This window comes from Xenopus laevis, chromosome 1L (genome assembly GCF_017654675.1).
Source record: "Xenopus laevis strain J_2021 chromosome 1L, Xenopus_laevis_v10.1, whole genome shotgun sequence".
In the NCBI taxonomy this organism is placed as follows: domain Eukaryota; kingdom Metazoa; phylum Chordata; class Amphibia; order Anura; family Pipidae; genus Xenopus; species Xenopus laevis.
In genome coordinates, this window is record NC_054371.1 from 100,735,485 (window position 1) to 100,756,492 (window position 21,008).

Consider the following 21,008-nt stretch of genomic DNA (forward strand, 5'->3'; position numbering starts at 1 on the left):
AACATGGTCTATAGTGAGATTAAGCATGAGTCTTCTAACATTATGAGCTGTCGTTTTCCCTGGTATAAACCCTGTTTGGTCTTCAGTGACCGTATGTGTGATTTCCTGAGCTAGCCGTCTGGCTAAAACTTTAGCTAGTACTTTAACATCAGCCGTGAGGAGAGATATAGGCCTGTAAGAGTCTCCCCTCGTGCTCTTTATCATTATCCAGAATTTTTAACAAAACTGGGTTCAATGCCCACCTGTTCTGCAGCTGCGGTTTATTCAGTGTAAGGGTAAGCTCTAATGGTGCATTATCTGTTATACCTCTGGGAAGGTATTCCGCCCTTGTTATACATGCAAGAGAGATATCATTCACAAAAGCAAAGTCAATTCTGGACAGTAGTAAGTGAGAAGCTGAAAAACAAGAGTATTGCCTATCAAGTGGGTGTAAATGTCTCCATACTTCTGTGAGCCCCACACCTTTTACCAATCCAGACAGATTAGAGCGTGCATCTAGCCCTCCATGCGGGCGAATCCGTAGTCTATCTAGTTCCGTGTCAAGCTGGGCCATAAATTGAGTTAGTTGTCTGACACAAGTGGGTTCATAAGGAGGAGGGATGTATATATTAGCTACTTTATATTCATGATGGAAAACATTAGCATGCATAAAAATGTATCTCCCCTTAGCATCCGATTAAATCTCCAGTAATTGAAAGGGAATATGTTTGGGCACCAGTATCGCTACTCCTGAGGAGTGTGTGCTATGTGTTGCATGGAAGTGCCAGCCTACCCAGGGCTTCTTTAGAGCAAGTATTTTACTGCCTGACAGATGCGTTTCTTGCAAGAGTGCAATGCCCACACCCCTTCGCCTCAGGTAGTCCGTTACCAGCCGTCTTTTAATGGGATGGTTCATACCCCTCACATTCCAACTAATAAGGTTTAAAGTCATGGTGGTTTTTGTCTCAAGGGGGACCGAACTTGTGTATCTGCATTGTCGTTGACTTTACCTTTCCTGAACATGTTCAAAGCATAGATAGAAACATTTTCAAACACAAACAGTATGCATTTCCCTAACCCTTCCTTTCTACCCATTTCCCCAACCGTAGGTAGAATGTTTCCCATAACCTTAAGTGAGGTCACTCCGAGGTGGCCAAAACAGTAAACTTAAACTGAGCTAAAAGAAAGGCAACTTGAGCAGCTCCATACAGTGCCCTCCCTCCGTTGTCCAGATACTTAATGACAGCGTACCCAGTTAGGTCCAACAAGCATATTGTACCCCTAGGTAAATTAGATAATCATACAGCCCAGATGACAAGTAAATGAGAATTGTATGCCTTAATGGCTTTTACGTCCAATCCTGTGTAGGGATCCTAGGACTAACACATACTATGGGCACAAGAGTCATCAGTTTTGTGGGGCTGTCTGTTCAGAATGGTACTTGGTCGTGGTGAGGAGTGAGTGCCAGCAAGAAGAAAACAAAACAAACACACCGGGACCTGTTACTGCGGATTCGGGTGCTCTGGATCTCCCCTGCGGTCAAGCCAATCATTAAGGTCTCGTGGAGAGGTGAAGAAGTGGGTAGTTCCATCAACGGACAGCCTCATATGCGCTGGGTACAACATGGAGTACTGGATATTTAGCGCCCTCAGTCGCCTCTTGCTGTCTGCGAATTGGGCCCTCTGTTTTTGTATTTCCGCTGAGAAGTCCGCATATATGGACACATTGCCAGCTTGAAATGTAATGCTGCCTTTTTCTCTGGCCAACCTTAAAAATTTGTCCCGATCTCTTGCATTCAGCAGGCACACAATCAGTGGTCTCACAGGTGTCCCGGGAGGCCTGCGTTTGGTAGGGATCCTATGGGCCCTCGATGGCAAATGTCGTGGAGAGGTTTTGATCCCCAAAAGCTTCTTTAAGCCACAGTTCCAGAAAGCCTTTCGGATTGTCACCTTCCACTCCCTCGGGAAAGCCCACAAATCTCAAATTATTTAGTCGGAGTCTATTCTCCATATCATCCGCTTTGTGCTGGGCCAGTTTCAGGGATTGCTGTAGCTGTTGTATAGTGTTAGGTAATGGTAAGCATGTATCTTCTAGCGTGCTAATCCGCTGCTCCCCCATTTTGGCCCTTTCCCTGATTTTCTGCATATCGTGTTTAATAATGGAAAGATCTACCTTGATCTCCTTAGTTGTGGCTGTAATCACGGAAGCACAGGTTTCTCTTGTGGATCAGATCTCCGCCAACAGGTCAGAGAGTGTGGGTTCCACCGTCTCTGGCTGCATTGCAGGATCATCTGGGTCTGGGGAGCTAGGCCTAGAGAGAGAGGCGCCATCTTGCGCTGACCTTCCCTCTCTGGTGAACTTTCCCAACTTCGCTGCCGCCTCTGAGGCCCGCTTTTGAGCTCGGTTCTGGCCCATCAGGTGTCTGGGAGGTAGCTGGTCCCAGGGGTGCTCCACTGTACCTGGGATTTGCAAATTAGCCGGGTAAATCAGGATATTTAGGAGTTTGGGCACCACAGCTCTGTACATGTGTGACTGCTCACATCAGGCTGTTGACCACGCCCTGATGAAACCGCCTTTATTCTAATGGGAATGGGTGCCCTTGTGTTAGCTAGAATGATCTAGTGGTAAAGCACTTGAGAGATTATTACATGCTCCACATATATATTTATACATAATTATCATATCACCCTTTAAAGAGGTGGTTCACCTTTAAGTTAACTTTTAGTATAAAATGGCTAATTCTAAGCAAGCTTTCCAGCTTTCAAATGGGGGTCACTGACCCCATCTAAAAAACAAATTCTCTATAAGGATACAAATGTTCTGTTATTGTTCTGTTCTGTTATTGCTAATAATTACTCATTTATATATTAAGGCTGCACCTATTTATATTCCAGTATATTGAATTAATTGCCTTCTTCTTCTAACTCTCTCCAGTTTTCGAATGGAGGTTAACTGACAAATGCTCTAAATGGCTAAACATATATTGATACTGCTACTTTTTATTATTTTTATTCAGGCCCTCTCCTATTAATTTTCTAGCCTCTCATTCAAATCAACGAATTGTTGCTAGGGTAATTTGGACCCTAGCAACCAGATTGTTGAGATTGCTTGCAACTGGAGAGTTGCTGAATAAAAAGCTAAATAACTCAAAATCACAAATAATAAATAATGAAAAACAGCTGCAAATTGTCTCAGAATTCTACTCAAGGTGAACAACCACTTTAAGAACCTCTTCTCTAGCATAAACAACCCAAACTTGGCCAGGCTTTCTTCATAGCTGAGGCTTTCCATACCTTTTATCAGTTTAGCTGCCCTCTCCATAATATTATAAGAGCCAAGAAACTGTTCCAGGGCTTCATTAGTCCTTTCACTCTGGTCATTGCAGTATGGTATGCAGGGCCGGATTTACCCTCCTTGCCCCCCCTAGGCCCAGCTACTGTGCCGCCCCCCCCCCCCCCCGCACGCATTTTCTGGATGTGAATCTTTTTCCAATCAGGACATTTATGCAAAAGTGGATCAGATGGATCAACTAGCAGTTAGGCTTGTTTGAGATATATCTATATATATTCTCTATATATAGACACCTTTTTATACATAGATGCAGAGAGAGATGTGTCCCTTGTTTTGATAAGTTTGTCAATTGTGCTACAGTGGGCAGCCGCAGCATAAGTTAAATATTTATTATAAAATAAAAAAGTCAAATCTTGGCAGCATCATAATCTTTGTAGTTCCTATTTCTCAGCAGACATTATCCCTTATAATACATGAGTGATACTCCGAGTTCCCTGTGTAACTCAGCCTGCAGCCTTGTGTCTTTATATGGTCACAGAACAACCCCTCAGTGACTTCTAATATCCTTATCATTTACAGTAGGGGGTACATTATCCCTTATAATACATGAGTGATACTCAGAGTTCCCTGTATAACTCAGCCTGCAGCCTTGTGCCTTTATATGGACACAGAACAACCCCTCAGTGACTCCTAATATCCTTATCATTTACAGTAGGGGGTACATTATCCCTTATAATACATGAGTGATACTCCGAGTTCCCTGTATAACTTAGCCTGCAGCCTTGTGCCTTTATATGGTTACTGGACCCCTCAGTGACTTCTAATATCCTTATCATTTACAGTAGGGGGTACATTATCCCATATAATACATAAGTGATACTCAGAGTTCCCTGTATAACTCAGCCTGCAGCCTTGTGCCTTTATATGGCCATAGAACCCCTCAGTGACTTCTAATATCCTTATCATTTACAGTAGGGGGTACATTATCCCTTATAATACAAGAACTGAAATGGTTTTCATTTTGTAGGAAGCAGGAAAGGGACATAAAAAAATCTGTAACAGGTTTAGAAGTTAGAACACTTGTGATTCTGCACCTCCAGCAAATCTGCAAGTTGACTATGACATATTTCTCTACATGGCCGATATACAGCAGATCTGCAGGGGAAATATTAAATGTACATACCAGGAACAGATCACCTTGCTGGGACACACGCAGCACAGCAGAGGCAGCAGCAGCACGAGCACAGAGAGGAGTGGGAGGGGGCGGAGCCACAGCGGGAGATAGGCTGGAGGAGCGGTCCTAAAGCCAGCCGGATCTATCAGGAGCAGCCGACTTACACAAGATGTTAGGGGGCGCCTTCTTGCCGCCCCTAACATCTTGCCGCCCTAGGCCCGGGCCTAGGGGGCCTTTCCCTAAATCCGGGCCTGATGGTGTGCAGAATAAAAGTTCAAAGCTACACTCAACAGTTTACAGAAGGCATACCAGAAACTGGGATACAAACTGGACTACCAGATCCAAGACAATAGAGGAAGGAAACCCATGTAAGTGGAAGATTTCTCTGGCAAAAACCTCATCAAAAATAGCAGCTGATGGGAGCTTCTTTAAAGGAACAAAATGGGCCATCTTTGAAAAACAATCCACTAGCCTTTAGGTAAGTCAACAGTAAAGTTCATGGAAATGTCAGACCAAGGCTGAACTGTAAATGTCAGTGGCTTAAGTAACCCACAAGAAATGATGAAAGTGAGGAGACATCTGTTGGGTATAAACCGTACAAGCAGCAACAAACTTTGTGACATCCTGGGCAAGAGAAGGCCACCAAAAGTACTTGGAAATAAGTTCATTTAAAGGGGAACTCCACATACAAACTCAAACATAACTTAAGATTTTTGAAAAGTAAACATAATTTCAAGCAACTTTGCAATTTACAGCATTTAAAAAATATGCAGACTTTTCATGGTTTTTAATGGTTTCTGACAGTTCCGAAGCCTAGCCCCCTGCTCTCCTGCTGATTCTTCTGACTACTTTGCTAAGCTGCCTGTATGGAGCGTATTTTAGGACATTCTGCAGCGTAATACCTGTCCTTCATGCGATGTCCTATGCCTTCGGAATGGCGCATCGGTCTTCTTCTATAAGTCTTCTTAAACCCAGGATATCCAGCAAACCTTCTTAATAAAATATCACTGAACTACAGGGTAGCAATACCAGGGCCAAGCCGACCGGGCACCCTAGGCAACTCAGTCGGCTAACCCGGCCCCCTGCGTGTGTGCATACATGTGTGCGCACAACCATAAGGAAAGGACAACGAAGGGGAAGTGGAGGGAGGGACAGAGAGGCGAGCGACAGAGGGGGTAGGTCAGAGCTGCAGGAGGGAGGGAATCTGGACTAGGGGTAGGTAGATGAATCTTCAACAGGCACCTGCCCAGTGCCCCCACATCATTGCGCACTAGGCAAGTGCCTCTTCTGCCTACCCCTAGTTCTGGCCCTGAGCAATACCACTATAATAATATAATATAATATAAATGCAAGTTATACACTAAATGGCAGTGTGTTGGGAGTTTCCTTAAATGAGAAGGATCTAGGGGTTTTTGTAGATAACAAGTTGTATAATTCTGGGCAGTGTCATTCTGTGGCTACTAAAGCAAATAAAGTTCTGTTCTTCATAAAAAAGTGCATTAACTCAAGGGATGAAAACATAATTATGCCTCTTTATAGGTCCCTGGTAAGGCCTCATCTGGAGTATGCAGTGCAGTTTTGGACTCCAGTCCTTAAGAGGGATATAAATGAGCTGGAGAGAGTGCAGAAACGTGCAACTAAATTGGTTAGAGGGATGGAAGACTTAAATTATGAGGGTAGACTGTCAAGGTTGGGGTTGTTTTCTCTGGAAAAAAGGCAATTGCGAGGGGACATGATTACACTTGACAAGTACATTAGAGGACATTATAGACAAATAGCAGGGGACCTTTTTACCCATAAAGTGGATCACCGTACCAGAGGCCACCCCTTTAGACTAGAAGAAAAGAACTTTCATTTGAAGCAATGTAGGGGGTTCTTCACAGTCAGGACAGTGAGGTTGTGGAATGCACTGCCAGGTGATATTGTGATGGCTGATTCAGTTAATGCCTTTAAGAATGACTTGGATGATTTTTTGGACAGACATAATATCAAAGGCTATTGTAATATTAAGCTCTATAGTTAGTATAGGTATGGGTATATAGAATTTAATTAAAAGTAGGGAAGGGTGTGTGTGTGGATGCTGGGTTTTCATTTGGAGGGGTTGAACTTGATGGACTTTGTCTTTTTTCAACCCAATTTAACTCAATGGTTACAAAACATTAGGTCTCCTTCAGTTTTACTTCTTACTTCTTTTCTGTGATTTAATATATGTTTAGTTTTTTTATGTGTACTTTGTTTGGGTAAATCTGACATATTGATTCTGTTCTCATACTGGAACTATTAAAGGGATTGTTTATTTTTAGTTAAAGTTTAGTATGATATAGAGAGTGACAATTTACAATTGGGTTTAATTTTTTCTATTATTTGTAGTTTTTGAGTATTTCAGCTTTTTTTGCAGCAGTTCTCCAGTTTGCAATATCAGCAATCTGGTTGTTGGGGTCCACATTACCCTAGTAACCATCCATTGATTTGAATAAGAATAGGAGAGGAGGAGGAAGAGGAGTAATACAAAGTAGCAATAACATTACATTTGTAGTTTTTCAGAGCAAAAAAAGGCACATAATTAAAAAACACAACAACAATATAAAACATAAATAATGAAGACCAATTAAAATTATGTTTTATAACATACTAAAAGTTAACTTAAAGGTGAACCACCCCTTTAATATGCTCAGTCTTTAGGAGTGTTTCCTAATATGCAAATATGACAATCAGAAAAATGTATAATCAAGATTGTTTTCATGGTCAAACCATTATTGTAATAGTTGCACCTGTGTAGTGCTTATTATATGTCATTATAATAAAAATGGCTGCAGAATATTCATACAACATTTGAGAATTGTGCTACAATTTTGTAAAATGCAACAAACACATATGCAAATAATAGAGCATGTTTGCCTTATCTGTTTGTAGATCTTATTGTATCTTCGCTAAGTAGCTGGTGTCTCCACCTCTCCAACCCTTAATACATTAATCTGGTTTAGGCTGTCTTTTCAGGACACACTCACCTTGTTTAGGCAACACAGGAAGGACAGTGAGAGTGAAAGAAGGACTTCGGAGATTGTGTGAGTGAACTTAATGTGTATAGAGAACTGAGAGACAGTTAAAATTACTGTTGTATGGGTTCTCTAAAGAAGGCAGGCAGCTATAATTGGTCTTTTTAAGCGATTTGTCTGACTTTTATTGTTCATATAATTCATAGAAAGGGAGATTTATCACATAGAGTGTGGCATTCAAACATGGCATTCATGTTAAAAGCGATGATGGGATCTTCAATGAAGAACTTGGGGAATAACCTCGGAGGTGAAGCAGAGGTGAAGGAAAATCCAGATGGAAAGGAGACAGCAGAGTCCAAGGGAATGACACGGGAAGAGTTTGAGGAGTATCAGAGACAACTAGTGGAAGAGAAGTGAGTGCTTTGCATTATGTTTAAATAGATACAGTTTTCCTCTCTCACAGTATCTCCCACATATTCTCTCTTTAAAATACAATAGGTATAATATAACTAAAGGTTCAATGATTGCTACTGATCAAGTTGCCCATAATACCCATAAAAAACAATTAGCAGGAATCTTTTACTGATCTGCTTTGTGTGACCAGGGAAAACAACTGTATAATTTATTATATTCTGCTAGACAGGATAACAGAACTTAACCCTTCCCTTTAAGTGAATTTAATTTTTGTGACAAATTGCATAATTATTTAGCTAGATTTTATAATTCATTAATTAATAATTCATTAATTGATTAAATGAGTATATTATCTGTAGAGGTAAGCCATATACAGTGATATGATATGCATTAGGTTGCACTGACAAATAAAATAGTCACTCTTAAATTCATCCTAATTTTATCAATCCCTACAAAATAACATGCACACCATGCTCTCTGCACTAAAAAAAGATGAATTTCTGCATACTCTGCCTCCTGAGGAAAAGTTCTCACCCTTCCTCGTGGCCGTAGCAAACTTGCCATTAGTACGTTTTACGATATCCAAATAGAAGAAGGGGATGGGGGTTAGCACAGCTTTTCCAAATGGTATGCGTCCAATTCCTTAATAGTTGCTCTGTGCTGCAACTGCTGCAAATGATCCAAGTATAAGAGAAGGAAGAGGAACTCCAGCAGTATTACTGCAAACAACTTTTTATTCCAGGCAGTGGTAAACACAACATGTTTCGGGTTCAATACTCTTCCATTCACTTGATAAAAGGTATTGAACCCGAATCATGTTGTGTTTACCACTGCCTGGAATAAAAAGTTGTTTGCAGTAATACTGCTGGAGTTCCTCTTCCTTCTCATATACTTGGTACATTTCACAATAGACAGCCTAAAGATGATGCGTGCCCAATATGCATCTGTTAAAGGGTCAGTAACAGGATAAGTAGGTAGGAAACACGATGGGGCTCATTTATCAACACTGGGCAAATTTGCCCACGGGCAGTTACCTATAGCAACCAATCAGTGATTAGCTTTTTAAAGCCAGCTGTAAGTAGAACATTGAATACAGCAATCTGATTGGTTGCCATGGGTTATTGCCCATGGGCAAATTTGCCCAGTGTTGATAAATGACCCCCAGTGTGAGCAGTATGAACATGTTTGACAGTTAGTTACCTTTCATTTTACTCATAAAATGTAACTGACCAGCAACAGCTATTGTAAAAATGCTTGTGGGTATACAGCCTAAAGGAATTAGAGTGACTATGCTCTGTTCCAGGTTAAATGTATTTGGTACATGTTATGTACCTACATAATAATCCTGGACCTTTTGGGGATATTAAAGGACAAGTCAACTCAAAACCACTGAGGTGGGTGCTAATGTGTAAGGCACTCCAAACTGAATAGAATCACTTACTTTAGACTCCTGTTTGCTGAAAAGTACATTGGCCTGGGGTGCTACCCCTTGAGCACCATGCCACCATTTCTGCTAATGTCCCTGTAATGCTCTTCAATGTACTGGACAGCATGCATACATATCACATTAAAAACCTTAAAGGAGAAGGAAACCCCCAGGGCGCTAAACCCCTCCCCCCCTCCCCTGTGCTGCCCCCCCTCCCTCCTCCCCCCTGGCCTACCTGTCCCCCTGGGCAAATGCCCCTAACTTTTTACTCACCCCTCTGCGCAGGTCCTGTCCACGGAGTACGCAGTCGCCATCTTCTCCCACGCGCGTCTTCTTCCTGCTCTGATCGGCGTTTTCTGGCGCATGCGCAGTAGGAACAGGTACCGGTACGGCTCTACTGCGCATGCGCCGAATGTCACAAAGTGAAATCGGAAAACTTCGTGACATTCGGCGCATGCGCAGTAGAGCCGTACCGGTACCTGTTCCTACTGCGCATGCGCCAGAAAACGCCGATCAGAGCAGGAAGAAGACGCGCGTGGGAGAAGATGGCGACTGCGTACTCCGTGGACAGGACCTGCGCAGAGGGGTGAGTAAAAAGTTAGGGGCATTTGCCCAGGGGGACAGGTAGGCCAGCACAGGGGAGGGGGGGAGGGGTTTAGCGCCCTGGGGGTTTCCTTCTCCTTTAAAGGTAAGTTTGGATTTCCTATTCTACTATGCATGTGCACACGCTATTTAGGATAGAGCACAGTATTGCTGGGAGAGACCTGGCTAGCGGTGTGGTGTTTAATGCCCTGGGCCTGTGCACTTTTCAGAATAGGAGCACTGGCTAAAGAAAGGATCGAAAGAAAGCATTTATAGTCACTGGGGGTGCTAACAGAGTAGTAGCATCTGACTAGGTCAGGTTGCTGGAACCAACACTGCTTATATATAAGCACTGATGATATATCTGTTGGTCCCCACACATCCAGATATGTTTTTTCCACAAATTATGAGCTTCTTTGGACATTACTCTGGTCACTTCCATGGTTTGCAAGGTTGCAAGGTTCCTACGATTCATAATATGGAACATAAATGGAAGGTTAGCACAGCTACCGTAGCCCCCTTAGAAAAATGTCTTATTCGGGCCCCCACCCCCATGGGAAATTGTGGGTGACCCATAATGCCATGGCTGCAATTGCTTGCGCAACTCACATTGGAGGTCATCTGTGACTCTTCCCCACTTACTGGCCACCTGTAGTGATGGGCGAATTTATTCACCAGGCGCAAATTCTCGGCGAATTTGCGCGATTCACCGCCAGCGAATAAATTGGCGAAACGCCCGTGAAAATTCGCCAGAAAAAATTTGCTGGCGTAAAAAAAAAACCGGATGTCGGAGTCAAAAACGGGCGCCGTTTTGCGAATATAGTGCGAAATTCGCGAATTTTCCGGTGAAGCAAAACGGCGCAAATTCGCCCATCACTAGCCACCTGTTGTCTGAGCCTTAAGCTACTGCAGGGTCTGTCCAGAGACTGCACTCACTGAAAATTTTCAGCTGGGAGTGCCCTCCACCAAAACAATGATTTGGGTCATTACACTGGCATAATAAATGGGGTAAGCTCTCCAGCTGAAAATTTTCTGTAAGTGCAGTCTCTTTCCTTTTATACCTATAGTTTGGGAGGTCGTCAGATGTCTACGGGACATTGAACCACGGGATAATTCAAAGGTATGTGCAGCTGTGAATCCTTTTGGTGTTATAAGTGAAGTGCCCACTACAGTTAAGCCATGGCACTGCAAGAGATGTTAACTTACATACTGGTAGCCACAGGGTTTTTACTCTGTTAGAGACTACAGTCCGGCTAAAACGGCTATGTTTCTACTCTTGTCTGTCTTTATTACACAAACAATACAGACCCAGTGACCCTTCAGTCAAAATAACTTATATCAGCCCTTTCCACCTGGAGACCCATGGCCCTATAGCAAGCTTTCAGTTGTTTTTTTGGGAATGCCCAAATGCTCTACTTTGTATTAAATACTGTAATAGTTTCATACCTCCCAACTGTCCCTTTTTCGGAGGGACAGTCCCTCTTTTGACAGCTCAACCCGCAGTCCCTCATTTGTACTGGAAAGTCCCTCTTTTCTCTGCACTGAACAGCCAGAAAAAGAAACAAAGTTTCTCACTTAATTGGCTTTTAGCAGAGAGCCCAGAACAGCTAACAGGTGCAAATAAGATACTTTGTAACAATTTTGAGACACAAAAACACAGTTTAGATAAGGAGGAATATTTTCAAACTTTCATAACCTGCCAAATTTTGTAAAACGAACATGGTAATTAGGGGGTGTGGCCACAGAAAGGGGTGTGGTCAAAAAAATTGCTGCGCTACGTGCGGAAATTTTTTTTTTGTCCCTCTTTTTACTTCCAAAATGTTGGGAGGTATGTAGTTTGGTATAATTTCACCCCAAACATCTGATCTATTGGATTTTTCACAAACTTTGCAGAAACAGACAACACTGACCTATGATACATCCCTAAATATTATCTTATTGAAATGTGTGCAAAGGCTCACACATTATTTAATCTTTTAACTCCAACTAAAAGCAATGAGAAAATCAACTCTGTATGACTTTGCCTTATCACCATTTTATATACTGCTGCTGTGCAGTGGGCTATCCACAGTCACAGTTCTGTTCCCTCTAAAAATGTTAGTTTTGTGGTTGGACTGGTAAGTCGGGAGCAATCGGGAGCGTGACTGCCAGGGCCCACCAGGAAAACCAAAATACCTTCCCACTGCTGTTCCCAGACCCCACCCCTTGCGCATCCACGACAAAGGTTTTCACTTCCATCTTACCCTGAGCTGGTCGGGAGCAAGGAGAGGGGATGGTCCAGGCAGGAGGGCAGGTCTGGGCCCGCGACCTGGGACCAATCCAACACTGATTAGTTTTATAATCTACTTTTATATCACTAGCTGTGTTCATTATGGTATTATGATGCTTTCATTTCAAAATAATGACCATTGTTTTTATACATGATAGTTTTTTTTAATAATAAAAATGTAAAACCTTTAAACCTTTTATTTTTTGGAAAATCTTAATTACAGAAATAAATAACACAATCAAGAGTTTACCTCAAATCACAACAAAACCTTCTGATCAATAGGGCTGCCAACCTCATTTCATCTTGATCGGAATATATAAATACCGTGTATATATTTTTCAATATAGAGTGTACAACCACTGTATATTTCAAAATTGTCACTGTGTTTTATGCTCTTAAAAATAATACAACTATTGTGTATCTACAGAATAGAACGAGATCACGCCTTTGCACATAAGAAAGCAGAGCGAGCAGCTGTCAGAATGCACATGAGGGACAAATACAGACTTCCACAGGTATGAACTGGCAGCATTTGGCTATGTGAGCCAAATATAATGCTTCAGCGCAGCAATTCTTGTTGAGGATATTTCATTCAGAGTTAGGATTTAAAAGTAAATAACAAAGAAGTATTTATAACTACACATTAGAAATGGCCACCTTGCATCTGCGTGTTATCTCTACAGATAAATAATATCCAGCATGCATCCTAGTATTTACACATATGTGTGTAACAGAATGGGTACTTTGGGCAGCAATACACAAGAGAATGTAGTTTGGGAGTTCCACTGATTTTAGTTGTATTGCCAGAGCTTTGCAGAAAAAACTCTTTTGGCAGACAGTTGTGTGATTCTTTGTTGAGATCTTCTCATTCTACTGGCCAAAGCAGGCCATACGTGTGATTTAGTAGTGAAGTATAGTGTAAGTTAATTGGATAATTCCCAGCAACATATAAGAAAAAAAAGCCTTTCCTTAGAATACCTTCATATCTAAGGCCAGTATAGAAATGGGATCACTTACCTGGAAACCTGTTATACAGAAAGCTCCAAATGACAGGAAGTATATTTTAAGCAAATAATTCTATTTAAAACATTTTTATTTCTCTGTACAGGTATGGGACCTGTTATCCAGAATGCTCAAGGCCTGTGGTTTTTCAGGATCTTTCTGTAATATGGATCTTCATAGCTTAAGTCTACTAGAAAATCATTTAAACATTTAATAGCCCCAAAAGCAGGCATGGATTTCCCCAGAGGGCGCACGTAGGCCAACGTCCTCTGGCGCCTCCTCCCTCCAGCAGGATTGCGCACGTGCACATATTTTATTAGTGGAGTGATAAGCGCCTATCGATTAGTGCTCCGGGATCGAGCTGATCAACCCTACGGCTGGGCGGCATTACGCCCCTTAATTTTCGCTGCCCTAGCCCCGGCCTATCTGGCCTCGCCAAAGGCTGCTTTTGCTTCCATTAAGGATTAATTATTTCTTAGTTTGATCAAGTACAATTTACTGTTTTATTGTTAGAGAGAAAAAGGAAATCATTTCTAAAAATTTTAATTATTTGGATAAAATGAAGTTTATGGGAGATGGTCTTTCTGTAATTGGAGCTTTCTGGATAACTGGTTTCCAGATAATGGATCCCAAACCTGTAATAATAAGACATTAACTTATACTTGATCCCTGTGAAGATGCATTAATCCATATAGGTTAGAAAACAATCATATTGGTCCTGAAGCCAAAAACACTGGAATATTAACTAGCTTTTCCATAAATTATATAAAAGCAAAATTAAATATTCAAATGAGGAAAAAAAATCAGGGTAAAATGATAATATTTTTTTTCTGGAAAGTATATAAATTATAATTGTTCAATAATTATAATTATACAGTTATTTACAAATGTAATTGAAATTAAAAGACAGCTACTGCTATTAATTCCATTACATTTGCAAATGACTGAATAAAAACAAGCAGCATTGTATCCATTGAAGTATACTGAACTGACTGAACTTGCCTGTACATTTTATGGGAGTCAATTGACTGTATCGATAACCCCAGCTAATCCATCATAAACAGCCCTTTTGAAGTAGGTGTTCAAACTGAATACACAGAGAGGCATCATAGACTGATCATTTTAAATGAAAGGGAATTTTGGGACTTAGTGAAAGAGGTGTAACCATTAGGGTAGGACTACATGGACGTTTTCGGCGCAATCCGATGCGCTGTGACAAAACTGCACACTGAGTCTGCATCCGACAGTCGTGTCGCGTCGGATCACCGCTGCGACACCATGCGACCATGCATTCACTTACCTTATTTTTGTTGCATGTGACTTGTCGCATAAGTTTTGTCACAGCGCGCCAAAAATGTCAATGTAGTCCTACCCTTAGAGTAGCAGACCCTGAGACTACTGGGGTGGGCAGTAGTTTAGAGGGTAATAATGTATTTCCACTGCAGTTCTAGCTGAGGCAGGCATCTTGGATTTCACTGGCTCCTCCTACCTATATCTTCCCAGCCAACTGCAGCTCTGAAATCTCGCACATGCTCAGTTGAAATTCCTTGTTGCTTATCAACCCTTCTAAGCTATTTTCAAATCAGCCAAACCTGTGTGTTAGCTGCTGTACAGTAGTGCTGCCACTTGCTGGAAGTTAGTGTGTGCCCTTCATTTGCATAAGAACATCACCAGCAAGGGACAAGATAGGGAAATCTCCTGATACTTCTAGTGGAGGAGTTTACTAAAACAAGGCATTCTGGGTAAAATACTCAAAGCAGTGTTACAATCTGAGCATGCTCCTGAAATTTGCATATTATAGTCTCAGTATGGCCTCCCTCAGTGAAAGAACTCATTTGACAAAGTTAGGGATTTTTTAAAACCTGCAGTTTTTTTCAAAAAACTGTATATGTATTTTGATTAAACGTGTTTATGTTGAACTGGTTAGATTGTTAATATGGTTTGATTTTGGCTGTGATAGGTGCCCTTTAAAGAACAGTTGCCTTATATAAGTATTTATCTCTGCCAAAGGTTGCACACCTGCTTGCTCTATATAATTAGTTAGATACCATAGTGATTAAATACCAATTAACAGTTATTATGTGACTTTTTATTCACAAGCTTGTTTGTGATAGTCTCAGTGTGTGCTTACATTGTGCTGGCAGAAAGATAACAACATGCCTGTGTAGCTTGCCTCAGGCAATTGCATCTAAATAACTTCTCTTTTTTAGTTATTTTATTGATATACAGTATATAACTCTACATGTCTTATGGGTATCTGTTTACATTGAATATAATCTTATTTGCTTAGTACACTAACCTGTACCCCTGGTGATGAGCTCCAAAGACATTTTCCTTGAATGTCCATCACACCTGGCCACAGCCTAAGGTAGCTTCTTATAAGCCTACTATAACTCAGTAGAAGCGCTCATAAACAGTAGAAGGGTGAAAGATAGGGGAATGAATATTGTTGCAGTTCCTGCAATTTTTGTTTGGTGTGCATGTGTTAAATCATGTTTTGTCTTTATCAAGAACCTAGTTGGCTCAAGCATGTTGTGAGAGCCACTACACCACTGGGTGTGCAAGAACCACCGTGCTAGATTCTTTGAGATTGGTGCACATGCAGTCCAGTGACCTTTGCCAGACATAAGTAGTAAATAAAGTAGACCTTTGCAACAAGAAAGAGCTGTAGCATTTTGTTTCTAATTTAAGGGTAAGGCCACACTGGGCATTTTGGGGAAATTTAGTCGCCTGGCGACTAATTGCCTCGTCTTTGCGGCGACCAATCCCCCCAAAGGCCTTCCCTCACTCTTTTTTCATTTTAGCTGGTGCTAATCACACGCGACAATTCGTTTTCCAAAGTAGCCCAAAGTTTCCTCGTGAGGCAACTTCGGGCGACTTTGGAAAACAAACCGCCACGTGTGATTAGCGCCAGAGTTTTTTAATTTTAGCTGGCGCAGAGTGAGGGAAGGCAATTGGGGAGATTGGTCGCCGCAAAGATGAGGCCATAAGTCGCCAGGCGACCAAATCTCCCCAAAACGCCCAGTGTGGCCTTACTGTATTTATTATCTGGATTTGTGATTATCAAAGCTTAAATGTTTGCAAATGGTAAATATCTTATCCAAATACTACATAGTAGCATTGTTGATTCTAAGTGAAAGCTGATTGCTGATCCAGGGGAAGACAGAAAAAAACCCAACCTGAAGCCTTTCTGGATCTCCAAATTCTGGCGTCAGAATTTCTTTCAGATCACAAGAACACAATCAAGAAGGCAATCAGATTCACAGCTCTCACTATAAAAAATAACCTTTTCACATCTTAAGATTGAACCTCCTTTATAAATGGATCTAAAGCTAAATACAACATCAGCAGAGGCAAACCTCCTGGGGGTGTGCCGCCCCGAATCCCACACAAAAATTGCACGGCCTGCATCTGGCCTGGGAACTACTAGTTCCATTGTTGAGTTAATTGTGTGATCCCCTTATATATTTAGACATCATTATTATATTCCCCTCTTAAGAGCCTCTTCTCCACTGTAAATGATAACTACATATGAAATTTAAAGATCACAGATGTTTCATTTAAAAAAGATAAAAATGGCAAGTAAATTAGAAATTACATACAATAAAGAGAAATGTAAAAAAATATAGAGATAAAATGGTAGATACTCAATATTTTTAAAGGAAAGAACACTGCAATACAGTTGCCTGACAGCAGACAATAAGGTTTAAATTTGCTTTTGTAAACTTACTATACTAAATATCAGGGTCGCCATCAGAATTTGCGGGGCCCCCCTACAAGTAAAAAAAACATTGGTGGCATGGCCCCCCTACAAGTTGAAAAAAAAACATTGGTGGCATGGCCCCCCTACAAGTTAAAAAAAAAGAGTGCCCAACTGTTTATTAAAAAAAAAAAGAAGACCATTGGTGTTCAGTGGAACTTACCTTTATTTTTCTTTGGTGCCTTTCTGTGGCTTTGGCTCCTACTTTGGCGCAACTTGGCTCTTTCTTCAGCGCCTTCTTTGGAGCAACTCGGCTCCTATTTTGGAGCAACTCAGCTCATTGGGGTACAGTTAATCCAGGAAATGCAGCATGGCTAGGCCCCCCTTAACATATAAAAGCCATGGGGACTGGGACCCATTGCCCCCCTGATGGCAGCCATGTTATACATTGTTGACCCAGAGTCCTACATTTCAGAAAATAATTCAGAAAATCATACGGCCCACCATTTAGACCTTCTGTCTAGAGGTTAGGTAAAATTATGGTTTGTGATACACTCACTGCTTAAATTAACAATGGTTCGTCTGTGTCCCATAGGAACTGTATATGGCCTGGCTCATACAGATGTAAACCTGTGAACTCTTTGCCGAAATAATTAGCATTTTATCATTTACTGCTGTTTTGCTGTTAAAAGCAAACATTTCCCCCCTTTTCTATGCTTTTTGGTTTATCTGTTTTGCAGAGTGAAAAGGATGATGCCCAGCTGCAGATGGTGGGAGGAGAAGTTGAACTTCCAGAGGATCTGGCTAAAATGGTGCAAGAAGATGAGGAAGAGGAGGAAGAGCAGGACTCCTTACTGTCCATGTTGCCAGAATTTGATATTGATGCCCTCAAGGTACGAGCACAAGGCACATATACTGAGGTCCGCAGGGTGGCTGAAGAAAAGTGTGTGCTTATGTGACAGCTTCTACAGTCTGGCATTATGAAGCTACAAGAAGAAGATGGAAATACAATGAGAAGGTGGAAAGGCACCAACAAATGTGACTCCTCTATATGATACTTGGTTTGACAGGCACTTCTGCACAAGTTAATACTTTGGATTGGCTAAACAAGCAATAGAGCATGGATTCTGCTATTTATTAGATCTAAGAAGCAATAGCAAATTTACACCACACGAGAGCTCACATCCTAACACTTTCACAGTCTAGCACAGACATTTAACAAATAATGCGAATCTCATATCAAAGCCTGAAAAACAAACAGTGCACCTTAACACTTTCAAATTCACTATTATACAGTTCAGAGCTTAACTTAATAAAGTTTTTACTACACAATTCATATTTTTAATGTTTCATTTGTGTGCAATGATCACATTTATTTTCTGTTAAAGTACTGAACATTAGAAAGGGAAAGGAAAATTCTGTTTTTCGGTTATTTCTTTATAAGAGCTGTGAAATGGTCTTTAAAGGAGCCGCATTTCAGTTTTATTTGTTGGTTAGAAAATTCTGTCTGCGCTCCTACTTAATAAAATGTGAAAAATAGGTATTTTAAGACTACAATGTTTTTATAAACTTGCATAAATTACACAGTGAATTTCTGATTAGTGTTATGCTTTATTATGGCATTCCTTCTAAATACCAGATTTAAATAGGCTTCATATAACAGTGGGTGTATCAAACACTTATTTCCAAGATCTTCCTCTTTGATTAAAAAATGGCTCCTGAATTTTTTTTTAAGGAGAAGGAAAGCTACAGAGGCATTTTATTGCCAGTACATTAGCTGCAATAGTGTAAGCTAGAATGCTATATTTATTCTGTAGAACAGGGGTCCCCAAACGTTTTTTACCTGTGAGCCACATTCAAATTTGAAAAAAGTTGGGGAGCAACACTAGCATGAAAAATGTTCCTGTGGATGCCAACGAAGGGCTGTGATTGGTTATTTGGTAGCCCCTTTGTGGACTGGCAGCCTACAGGAGGCTCTACTTGGCACTATACTTAGTTTTTATGCAATTAAAACTTGCCTTCAAGCCTGGAATTCAAAAATAAGCACCTGCTTTGAGGACACCGGGAGCAACATCCAAGGGGTTGGAGAGCAACATGTTGCTCACGAGCTACTGGTTGGGGATCACTGCTGTAGAATGTTTTACCATATCTGAGTAAAAAACAGTATATGCTCTCTTTAGCTTGGTGTGACTTCACTTCCTGCCTGAGTCTCTCCCTGCTCACGCATAGCTCTGGGCTCAGATTACAGCAGAGAAGGGAGAGGGGAGGGAAGAGGAGCAAACTGAGCATGCTCGCGCAGTGGCAAGGAGGTTTAAGCTGAAGGCAGGAAGTCTGATACAGAAGCCCATGTGTACACAATAGAAGGAAAGAAATGCATTAGTTTGAGGGTTTACTGGTATATTTAGGTGGGCCTTTCTGATAAGGCTAACTTAGTTTTAACCTTTCCTTCTACTTAAATAATTAATCTTTATAAAGATATTCTGTTTAAAACAACAGTGTTGCAACACAGCTAATGGAACACTTGGAAACATGGAAGATGATAAATTATCAAAAATATTTGTTTGAACTTTTCAACAAATAGCATCTGCTAGGGATAGCAGCTGTTCTTTGGAGGGATATATATATATATATATATATATATATATATATATATATATATATATATACACAGTGGTGTGAAAAACTATTTGCCCCCTTCCTGATTTCTTATTCTTTTGCATGTTTGTCACACTTAAATGTTTCTGCTCATCAAAAACCATTAACTATTAGTCAAAGATAACATAATTGAACACAAAATGCAGTTTTTAAATGAAGGTTTACGTTATTAAGGGCCTGTGTGAAAAAGTGATTGCAACCCTTGTTAAAAAATAACTTAACTGTGGTTTATCACACCTGAGTTCAATTTCTGTACTCACCCCCAGGCCTGATTACTGCCACACCTGTACCAATCAAGAAATCACTTAAATAGGAGCTACCTGACACAGAGAAGTAGACCAAAAGCACCTCAAAAGCTAGATCCAAAGAAATTCAGGAACAAATGAGAACAAAAGTAATTGAGATCTATCAGTCTGGTAAAGGTTATAAAGCCATTTCTAAAGCTTTGGGACTCCAGCGAACCACAGTGAGAGCCATTATCCACAAATGGCAAAAACATGGAACAGTGGTGAACCTTCCCAGGAGTGGCCGGCCGACCAAAATTACCCCAAGAGCGCAGAGACAACTCATCCGAGAGGCCACAAAAGACCCCAGGACAACATCTAAAGAACTGCAGGCCTCACTTGCCTCAATTAAGGTCAGTGTTCACGACTCCACCATAAGAAAGAGACTGGGCATAAACGGCCTGCATGGCAGATTTCCAAGGCGCAAACCACTTTTAAGCAAAAAGAACATTAAGGCTCGTCTCAATTTTGCTAAAAAACATCTCAATGATTGCCAAGACTTTTGGGAAAATACCTTGTGGACCGACGAGACAAAAGTTGAACTTTTTGGAAGGTGCGCGTCCCGTTACATCTGGCGTAAAAGTAACACAGCATTTCAGAAAAAGAACATCATAAATCCACTCAGGTAGATGCGCCTTAGGCCCTCCCTGCTCCTGGGACCCTCCCCTTTTCCTTCTCTACCCCTTTTTGTGTTTTGTTTTTCCTTTAATGCGGCTACCCAGTCAATTCTAGACAAACTATGGAGCAGTCATTTGTACTGAGGAGACACAGTTATGAGAGATTTTCTGTTTTCTGTTACTGTTCACAATGCGTAGCAATATTTCAATGCTGGTCGTTGTATGTGCCATTCCACATTTATTTTACATATGCTGTATGTGATGCTTTTGTGGATGTGACAATAAAGCATTTGTGTTAAAAAAAAAAAAGAAAAAGAACATCATACCAACAGTAAAATATGGTGGTGGTAGTGTGATGGTCTGGGGTTGTTTTGCTGCTTCAGGACCTGGAAGACTTGCTGTGATAGATGGAACCATGAATTCTACTGTCTACCAAAAAATCCTGAAGGAGAATGTCCAGCCATCTGTTCGTCAACTCAAGCTAAAGCGATCTTGGGTGCTGCAGCAGGACAATGACCCAAAACACACCAGCAAATCCACCTCTGAATGGCTGAAGAAAAACAAAATGAAGACTTTGGAGTGGCCTAGTCAAAGTCCTGACCTGAATCCTATTGAGATG

General features: G+C 41.1%; 1 protein-coding gene across 6 annotated transcripts in view; it reads left to right on the forward strand.

The window, feature by feature from the left end:
• Positions 1-18,167, forward strand: part of XB5845204.L (provisional ortholog of complexin 4 L homeolog) — a 63,162-nt gene extending 44,995 nt beyond the window's left edge. For 3 of the 6 annotated variants that reach the window (XM_041581359.1, XM_041581368.1, XM_041581375.1), the window contains 4 exons: positions 7,429-7,509; positions 7,647-7,853; positions 12,559-12,646; positions 17,574-18,167. In XM_041581359.1, the coding sequence (XP_041437293.1) occupies positions 7,429-7,509; positions 7,647-7,853; positions 12,559-12,646; positions 17,574-17,792 (595 nt within the window). In that variant the 3' untranslated portion in view covers positions 17,793-18,167. Of the gene's footprint in view, positions 1-7,428; positions 7,510-7,646; positions 7,854-12,558; positions 12,647-17,573 lie in introns of those variants that run through there. The other 3 variants (XM_041581380.1, NM_001094106.1, XM_041581383.1) reach the window with 3 other exon arrangements.
• Positions 18,168-21,008: the final 2,841 nt, after the last annotated feature.